Source organism: Myxocyprinus asiaticus, chromosome 35 (genome assembly GCF_019703515.2).
Source record: "Myxocyprinus asiaticus isolate MX2 ecotype Aquarium Trade chromosome 35, UBuf_Myxa_2, whole genome shotgun sequence".
Classification (NCBI taxonomy): Eukaryota; Metazoa; Chordata; class Actinopteri; order Cypriniformes; family Catostomidae; genus Myxocyprinus; species Myxocyprinus asiaticus.
This window is the reverse complement of record NC_059378.1, coordinates 42,456,642-42,466,641: the sequence shown is the minus strand read 5'-3', so window position 1 is coordinate 42,466,641 and position 10,000 is coordinate 42,456,642. Positions and strand designations below refer to the sequence as shown.

The 10,000-nt window shown below is 38.8% G+C and overlaps 1 protein-coding gene across 1 annotated transcript in view; it reads right to left on the bottom strand.

Moving 5' to 3' along the window:
• Positions 1-10,000, bottom strand: part of LOC127426466 (son of sevenless homolog 1-like) — a 76,449-nt gene that overhangs the window by 8,389 nt on the left and 58,060 nt on the right. The window contains exons 17-22 of the mRNA XM_051673302.1: positions 9,840-9,959; positions 9,599-9,761; positions 6,573-6,690; positions 6,315-6,487; positions 6,016-6,132; positions 5,258-5,531 (exon numbers count right to left, since the gene is read on the bottom strand). Coding sequence (XP_051529262.1) covers positions 5,258-5,531; positions 6,016-6,132; positions 6,315-6,487; positions 6,573-6,690; positions 9,599-9,761; positions 9,840-9,959 — 965 coding nt within the window. The remainder of the gene's footprint in view (positions 1-5,257; positions 5,532-6,015; positions 6,133-6,314; positions 6,488-6,572; positions 6,691-9,598; positions 9,762-9,839; positions 9,960-10,000) is intronic.

Genomic DNA, 10,000 nt, shown 5'->3' with positions numbered 1-10,000 from the left:
TACAGGACTGACTAGATCACAAGACGAACTGGCACTGGACTGCATACACGAGGAGACTAAGATAGGGAGAAATCAAAAGGGTTAACAGGGGACAAGAGAAGCAAATGAACTAATAATAAGCAAATGAGGAGGTGGGGTATGATGCAAGACAGAGAGACACATGGCCATACAGAAACAAAACAAAGCCACGTGCTCTCACAAGACAACAAAACACCCGAATGGCATGAACGCACATTGCTAAGACAACTAGGCTATATACACCCATGCCAACTGACAAACAAGACGAGAGAATGCGTAGCAATGCCAAACAAAGCGATGCCATGCATTCTCACACTAAACGAAACCTGAGCGTACATCGCGATGCAAACGCCACGTGATGCACGCAACAGGCGACAAAAACAAGACAGGACACCTGTGCGAGAGTTCGGGCACACACACGCTCCACACCGAACCTCAGCACAACATGAAGACAGCTTGTGACCCAGGTGCGCAACGCAATGAGAGCGCGACGCGAGGCGCACCCATGTTCGCGAGAGACAAACTATTGATGCGAGTGCATGCTGCCAAGATGACATAAGCGCGATGCACCCACATCAGTAACAGACAGACATGGAGCATGAGTGTCTGGATCCCGACACAGACCGAAACTGAACCAGACAGGAAGTCAGGATCCAGACACCGTGCTCCCGACATGAAACAAGACAGACCGAAGAGCGCACAGCAGAGAATACAACTGAAACCGCGCACTTACACAGACAGACAACAAAACACAAGACAGACATGGGACGATGATCCCACGGTCCTATCAGACAAAACCCCAGACTGACAGTGACAGGACCGTGACAGCCACAGCTTGATCCTGGACAACTGATTAATTATAGACCAATTTAAAATCTCCCATTTATGTCAAAAATACTGCAAAAGATAGTGTCATCCCAACTATGTTCATTTCTACAGAGAAATAGTATATATGAACAATTTCAGTCAGGATTTAGGCCACATCACAGTACAGAGACTGCACTTATCAGAGTTACAAATGACTTAGTGCTGCCTTCAACACGATAGATCACGACATACGTACTCTTGAATAGGCTGGAGAATTATGTTGACATTTGTGGACTTGCATTAGCATGGTTTAGGACCTATTTAGCAGACCGCTACCACTTTGTATGTGTAAATGAGGAATTGTCAAATCAAACAAAAGTTAAGTATGGAGTGCCGCAGGGATCAGTTTTAGGGCCTCTACTTTTCTCCTTGTATATGCTTCCCCTGGGAGATATTATCAGGAATCATGGAATAAGTTTCCACTGTTATGCCGACGATACCCAACTTTTATTTCTTTAAAACCTGACGGAATTTCACAGTTCTCCAAATTAGCAGAGTGTATCAATGATATCAAAGACTGGATGGCTAGAAATTTCCTTCTACTCAATTCCGACAAAACAGAGGTACTAATTATTGGACCAAAAACCTCTAAAAATAAGCCGCTAAAATATAATTTGACTCTCGATGGATGTACTGTTACATCGTCTTCTACAGTGAAGAACTTAGGTGTTATATTTGATACCAATCTGTCCTTTGAAAATCAAATTACAAATGTTTGTACAACAGCATTCTTCCACCTCAGAAATATTGCTAAATTACGACACGTTCTCTGTTGCTGATGCAGAAAAACTAATTCATGTGTTCATGACCTCAAGATTAGATTATTGTAATGCATTACTGGGAGGATGTCCAGCAAGATCAATAAATAAACTTCAACTGGTTCAAAATGCAGCAGCCAGAGTGCTGACTAGAACCAAGACATATGATCATATTAGCCCCATTTTATCGTCGTTACATTGGTTACCTGTTAAATTTCATATTCATTTTAAAATTCAGTTAACTACATACAAAGCTTTGAATGGTCTAGCTCCGCAGTACTTAAGTGACGTTCTGACACGCTATATTCCATCACGTTCATTACGATCGCAAAACTCTGGCCTGTTAATAGTTTCTAGAATACCAAAATACACAAAAGGAGGTAGATCCTTTTCATATTTGGCTCCTAAACTATGGAATAGTCTTCCTAACACTGTTCGAGATGCAGACACACTCACTCAGTTTAAGTCTAGACTAAAGACTCATCTATTTAGTCAGGCATACACCTCATTTATCCATCAACTCACAATTAGACTGCTTTAGTTAGGTCTACCGGAACCAGAAACACTGACCATAATCTATAACTCTGCAATAAACTGAATGGCATCTACACTAATATTATTCTATTTGTTTCAATGTCTCAACCTCGGGACTCCTATCCTGAGGTCACCAGAACCGGCTGGATCCAGCTCCATTCCTGCTTGATGTCAGACTCCACTGCTATGTGTCTCTGAGTGATGACGACTAAATACAGCTGGTGCCAGCCAGACATCACTTCAGTCTATTACGATGGACTTCAAAGGATGAACAGATGCCAACTCCAACCATAAGACATGGGATACTTCATATGCCATTGCCTGAACCTTGGACTTAAGATAGACCTCACCGAAATTACCGGCCAGGTTGAACTGTGATGCACCTCACTGATCTCTGCCTGCATCACCTCGGTGGACTACACTCTTATAATGGAATACATAGACTATCAATATATTGCCAACAAAAGCCTTCATCAGCCAACTAACAAAGGACAACTGCATCTATGTGAACTTCTGCAGTTAATCCAGGATGAACTTCAAAGACATTAGTCATTAATCTTACAGTTCATACAAAATCTTTGTTTAAACACTGGCCCTTAACACTTAGTTTACTAATTTTAAACCATGACTTGCACTATACATAACTAATATTGTCATTATATTCATGATGTTAGTCAGAGGGGAACTGGCCCCCACAGTGAGTCTGGTTTCTCTCAAGGTTATTTTTCTCCATTAATCAACATCTTATGGAGTTTTGTGTTCCTTGTCACAGTCGCCTTCAGCTTGCTCACTGGAGTTATAAATATAATTATTATTTAATTACTTATTTTTATACACAATTTACAATCATATTTAATCTACACAATGATGACTCAAAGACTTTTACAGATATTACAGTTTCATTTTCTGTTAATGCATGATTTTCTATAAAGCTGATTTGAAATGATGTGTGTTGTGAAAAGCGCTATACAAATAAAAATGACTTGACTTCCTCGCACCATTGTGCACACAGACGGGCTTTCCGATTTATCAATCAACATCAGTTCAGTATTGTACTCCCGTGTTAAATTCCGTAACCATGCACGTTCTGTAAACCTAAAATAGGAATGTGTTTCAGTCACAATGCATATTATGTAGTTTAGAGACGATTTAGAGACATTTAGAATGTTACAAATGGCTATTTCTATATAAATAGAAATGTTCTGTTTGTCCAATAATCCTCTTGCAGCAATGCAGGTCTTTGGTATTTAGAAGCTGCTAGTTTAGGACCTGTGAGGAGTCTGTGATTGTCTTTTTGTTGTGCATCTTGGCATCCATTTCCCTCTCTATCCTGGTAAGAGATTATTTTTTCAAAACAGTAATGCATGAATAGCTTTCATCTCTCTAAAACAATAGACTTTAGGAGAAAATAGAATTTCAGGAGAAATGTGTTTCTTTTTGCCTATTTTTAAAACCAAAATTTGACTTGCAAGTGTAAAGCAGATTGCAAGAACTCAATACCTCAGCAAATGGAGAAAAACACCCACTGTATTGTGATTTGCGTATGGTAGTGCAACCATTTTCAATTGTTCTAATAATAAGAAAATGTCTTGAGTACCAAATTAGCACTTTAGAATACTTTAAGGAATAGGTGACACAGTATATGTTTGCCATCACGAGTAAAGAAAACAGAATAAATAGCACTTAAAACAATTAATAATAATAAGAATTAGCAATTAATTATTTTGAAAGTATTTTTGATCAATTTAATGCATCCTTGGTGAAAGGAATCATCAATTTATTTCAAGAACCAAAATGTCTTTGTGTTCTAAAAATGGAAGCATAGATCCGATATGTAATATCATTTTCATAAAGTAACTTGTAATGTAATTACTTGAGTAGTTTTTGACAAACTACTTATTTACTCTTACTTGAGTCATAATATTTCTCAGTACTTCTATTGTACTCAAGTGAATTATTTCTGCAGTAGCAGTACTTTTACTTCAGTACAAAAAATAAATAAAATCAGTACTCTTTCCACCACTGTGTTAGTTTCTGTGTGTTGCATTTTAGTTTGTGTGTGTAGTATGCTCGTGTGTGTGTTGTATGCTAGTTTGTGTGTGTTGTATGCTAGTTTGTATGGGTAGTATGCTTGTGTGTGTGTTGTGTGCTAGTTTGTGTGTGTAGTATGCTTGTGTGTGTGTTGTGTGCTAGTTTGTGTGTGTAGTATGCTTGTGTGTGTGTTGTATGCATGTTTGTGTGTGTAGTATGCTTGTGTGTGTGTGTTGTATGCTAGTCTGTGTATGTAGTATGCTTGTGTGTGTGTTGTATGCTAGTTTGTGTTGTGTGCTAGTCTGTGTGTAGTATGCTTGTGTGTGTGTGTTGTATGCTTGTGTGTGTGTTGTATGGATGTTTGTGTGTTGTATGGATGTTTGTGTGCAGTATGTTTGTGTGTGTGTTGTATGCTAGTTTGTGTGTGTTGTATACTAGTTTGTGTGTTGTATGCTAGTTTGTGTGTGTAGTATGCTTGTGTGTGTGTTGTATGGATGTTTGTGTGTTGTATGGATGTTTGTGTGCAGTATGTTTGTGTGTGTGTTGTATGCTAGTTTGTGTGTGTGTACTATGCTTGTTTGCATGTTGTATGCTACTTTGAGTGTGTAGTTTGCTTGTCTGTGAGGGTAGTATGCTTGTTTGTGCAAGTAGTATGCATGTTTGTGTGTATACTTGCCTGTGTGTACTTTGCTTGTTTGTGTGTCAATTATGCATGTTTGTGTTTGTAGTATGCTTGTCTGTGTGTTGTATGTTAGTTCAGAGGTGGAAAGTAATGAATTACAACTACTCTCTTTACAGTACTTGAGTACATTTTTTCTACTTTTTTAAGTATAAATAAATATATTACTTTTAATTGAGTTGATTAAAAATTAAGTATTCAACTTTGCTACAGTTATTTTTCACCTCAATTACAAAGTACAAAAAAATACATATAATTATATAATAATCATAATTTTTTATAATTAGTTTGTTTGGGTAGTATTCTAATGCTTGTCTGTGTGTTGTATGCTTGTTTGTTGTACTGTATGCGTGTGTGTGTAATGACATACTGGAGTGAAAGGGGCTTGATGGTCCCTGTGGCGAGTCAAACACACTGCAGATCTCAGTGGAGCTGGATGCGGCAGATGCAGGCGGGGGTGTGAGTGGCGTGCGGGGGGAGTTCGGAGCAGACGCCGCGCTACTCTCCGTCTCGCTGTCTGGGATCCGACTGTAACTGATCTTACGCGGCTCATTCTGCAACGGTGTCGGGTGCCGCATTGTCCCTGGGCGTACGGTGGATGGGCGAACACCAGGTGACTTCAGAGGACAGCTGTATTTCTTCAGCTGTGAGATGAGATGAAAATCAACCAACACACGTCGACAAATAATCTCTCTGATTTACAATAACACTCAAAAGGAATAGTTCAGTACTATACTCTTTCCATGTGTGACAGCTAGCCCCGGGCTCCCCCATATGACTTTTCTCATTATCTAAAATACTTCAGATCTACTGTGCTCAAATGCTTGAAATGAGTTTTGCAGACAAATTGAGTTGAATGTATAATCAATGTAATGGGATTTTCCCTCTCATACAGAAGACGTCCATAAGGAGGTTTTCAAATGTTTACTGTTCAAAATTCACAATTTCATAAATGTGCTGGAGTTTTATGTGTGTGATGTTTTTGTGTTTTTTCCCTGTTACACAAGAGGTAAAAGTGTTTGTAAGTACTGTAATACACAGCGCTGACGAGTGTCAGATCGGGAGGGGAATATCAGGGCATACAGTTTCTCATGTGTGTTGTGTAACTGTTCATGTGTAGAGACTTACGAATCGCGGCAGCGTGCGAGCGTTACGCGGCTCAATCTCCAGAGATTTGTTAAACAGATAGTCGGCAAACTCCTTCTCAGTCATATCATCCATTGGATTCAAATTCTCAAAGAATTTCTACAACAACAAAAAACGATTTCAGTTCTTTTGTATTCTGCAGAATGTCTTTTACATATAACATGGAAGTCACATCTCAACTGGTTTTGCTTCAGGTTTCAGATTTTACTTTGTGTTTCTGTGACCCAGTTGAGAGGCACTGATTTAAAGCAACACATCAGGTGTGTGTTGCGTGTTCTGACCCGTATGTCGCTCTCCACACGCAAGCAGTACGGCTGGTTCTGATACTGCTGGATTTCACCCGTGATTTCCGCCACTTTCCGTCGTTTACTGAAGTTGATGAGCTCTTTGCCGTGTCTCTTTAAGAAGTCTGGATTCCCCTCCTCCGTTTTCAGAATATTTGTTAAATAAATGCCTGAAATATTTGAACACATGCAGTATGTGCCATCAAACACACAATCACAGCACAGTAAGAAAGGGAATGTGTGACTGTGACGTACCGAAGAACGGCACACAGGGCGGGTTGATGGATCGGAGTTTGGCCAGGTACTTCTTATAATGATCTTCACTCAGTTCATGAGCTTCCTCAAGAGTCTTCCTCTGTCTGCTCGGGATTTGCTGAAATAATCATAATAAATCAAAGTTCAAGCGATCAGATATATGCCTTCATGTCTTCATTTTAATCTTGTCAGGTCACCGTAGCGGCACCTTAAAAGAGCTGCATGTACACAAGGTACTGTATGACCCTTAAACACATACCTCATTACACCTCATTTCACCCCTGTACCTCTTTGTGTCCACACCTCTTTAGTATCTCAACTATTCTTATGGATAGAGCAACAATAAAAACAAAACAAAAAAAAAAATATTGTTTTCTAATTGCCTAATTACCAAAAATGAATAGGGTCATTAGTGACCCGAGGTATGTAATAGTGTCGCAATGAATATTTGCGCTTCCATAAATAATATTTTTATGATTATTTCATATCTATGAACGTTTACTATCACATGATATTGATTTCTTTGTTTAGTACAAGACAAATGAGAACTATATTCACACAGATCATGTTCGTTTTCTGCACAACAATAGTGAATTATCAGTGTCCCATATGCGTGTACACATACATAATACACGTTATTTCTTTCTCAAGGCGGCGCTGATGTGTCAGTTATTGACTTGATTTACATTTGACGTGTAAATGACATGTGTATCTTATGTATCGCTCAATATGTGTTTGACAGCCACTTGTGTCTCATGATATTTCAGTGTGTAAATAATAAATCCTGTTCAATCTTTTGTTGCATCTCTTAGTAAAAATGAAAACATCAGATTATATTCTGTTCTTTATTTTCTAAATGTCTATCTGGGCGTTTGTGTTGCTAAAGACCCAAGTATGTGATAATGTTTGGTGAAACCCCCATGCATTTAAGGGTTAAAGAATCTAAACACTGAGTTTGTCAGAGCAATTACTGAATTATCTTCTGTGGGGCTGAATACACGGATATACGTATAGGCGTTGTTAGACCCTATTTAAGAGAGCTTGAGCCCCCCTAAACATCTGTGACTTTCCAATCAACACACAAGTGTTTTAAACAGCGGCAGTCGAAACCAAAGTTGCCATATATTTCTCATGGGAACTCGCCAAAGGCTCGCTGAAATGTCACTAAATAACAAGATAACGTCATTTATGTATAAGACGTCAAATTTACATATGTCAATGAATTGGGGTAAAGAGCTTAAGCAATTCTTTAAAGGTGCAGAACCATATGTTGTTGTTGTTTTTTAATAGAACTAATGATTTAACCATTAGTATTGAACTACTAATCATTTAGCTATCACTAATTGAACTTGTCAATCTTTCAGACAGTGGGGGATTTCTATTGATTTATTTCAAAATTATCCTAGCAATAGCAACCAGGGGTATGCAGCGATGTCGTGTTGGGGATGTTTTTATTAAGATCTATTTTTAAACATGGATCTATATGCCTTATAATGCCTCACGTGGAGCTGGTTTGAAGATAATATGTAATATAGCTTTTTTTTTTTTTTTTTGAACATACTGTATCTGTTGTGTGATGCTGAACCATCAGTGTGTATTACTTGTGCCAGTGTTACTGTGTCACAATGACTTTTGACAGTGACACCCCATCTGTTCATATCACTTTATTATAGATCAGGGGTTCATATCTATTCTCGCTCTCGCCCTGCTAGATAATCTCAATGCTCTTCTATCACTGTAGGGTGACTTCTTTTCTAAACGGAGAGCATGCATTGACAAATACCAACACCACGTCAGCTCATCAGTCATTTGATTTATAGAACATCTGTGTGCACATAAACTCCTGATGGCATGCTGGTCAGTCATATTACTTAAAAAAGAGGGGTGCACTAAAACACAGAGAAAAATGAGACATTCACGACAGAGCTGATGTTTTTTGTCGGCAGATGTGGAAGAATGTCGCTAAAGCACACTACAAAAGTCAATAAAATTGTCGCTAGTCACAAGATTGCTCTTTTAATCACTAAATCTAGCGACAAAGTCACAAAGTTGGCATCACTGGTCACAATGCTGCACTTGTTTGAAGCACGAGACTGCTTCGGTGGTTTTCCCACCTGTAAAGACTGACTAAAGCGAGAGCCAGTAGCATTGGCGTGTGGGCTGTGAGGGAGCATATCATTGGTTTAACCCACTGAATGAACACGCCCCATTTCCTCATTCGCTTCATGAACGAGCGAGGATCAAAGGCAGGCGTCTCTTTAGACCGATTGAAAGAGATGAGGAGGGATGTCTCGTTTAACAAGGAGAGAAAGGGGCTGGATGAATTAAGAGTAAAAGTGACGAAAGACATTATAATGATATCAGGACTTAAATTAAAACTTGTAAATACTTTTAGACTAATAATGTTGTCTTTTGTTGTACACTTTGATGGTCACGCACAGTAGATCACAAAATGATGTTTTGTTGTCGTTTGTGGGTAAAATGCTTATGATGCTTGAACACTGCTGAAGTCTCTTAGTAGACACACAGATTTTAATTAAGTATAATTAGACTTGTTTCAGTCGTGAACGAGGTGCTTTATCAGAGGTTTAACGAGTTACTCATAACACATAAAACATGTTCATTTGTTGCCACATACTGGCGTAAAACTGAAGGAATAAGTGAACAAATCTGAACTAATCTTTTTTCTTTTTTATACCTTTACTTTACCAGGGTTATTCTATTGAAATTCAAATCTTTCTTCTGTGTGATTTTCTCTTTTCAAGGAATTCAAAAGACTCGAGACGTAAGTTAATGTCATCAGTGACATGTGAAAGCTTCTTTAAATGGTTTTACAGTTATTTTTGAATTATTCCATTAGAAGTGTGTTTATTATAGAAAATGACTATTCTGAATGAATATTAGCTGGCTATCTTCAATGATGTAAACACAGTAAAAAACTGAATCATGTTTGTGAATGTGTTTTTTGTAGCACTAATGAACTTGGGAAATGCATATATAAACACAGAAGATGAGCCGTATCTCACCTCAAACGTGTGATCGAGTCTGTAAACAGGAGAAGAGTTCATGGCGCTCACCACCTCCAGAACGCCATTAAAGTTATTCAGTTCCTGAAACACCTGGAGAATCTCGATGATACGTGACACGACGGCCACACGCTCCTCCATGTTCTCCGTTTCTACGATGCACCTGAGAGACCAGAGGAAACTGTTAGAATCCAAATTGCACGAATGAAACGAGATTGATAGACGAGAGAGAGTGTCGTACTTCTCGAACCACAGCGTGAGGTTAGTCGTGTGACGGATCATCCGCAGCAGGTTTGGTGAGTTTATCTCTTTGTCTTCTTTAGTCCAAACACTGCCGACCAACTCTGACGGCTGAACTGCTCTACAGGACAAAGGTCAAAGTTCAGGTATAAGAACCACAAG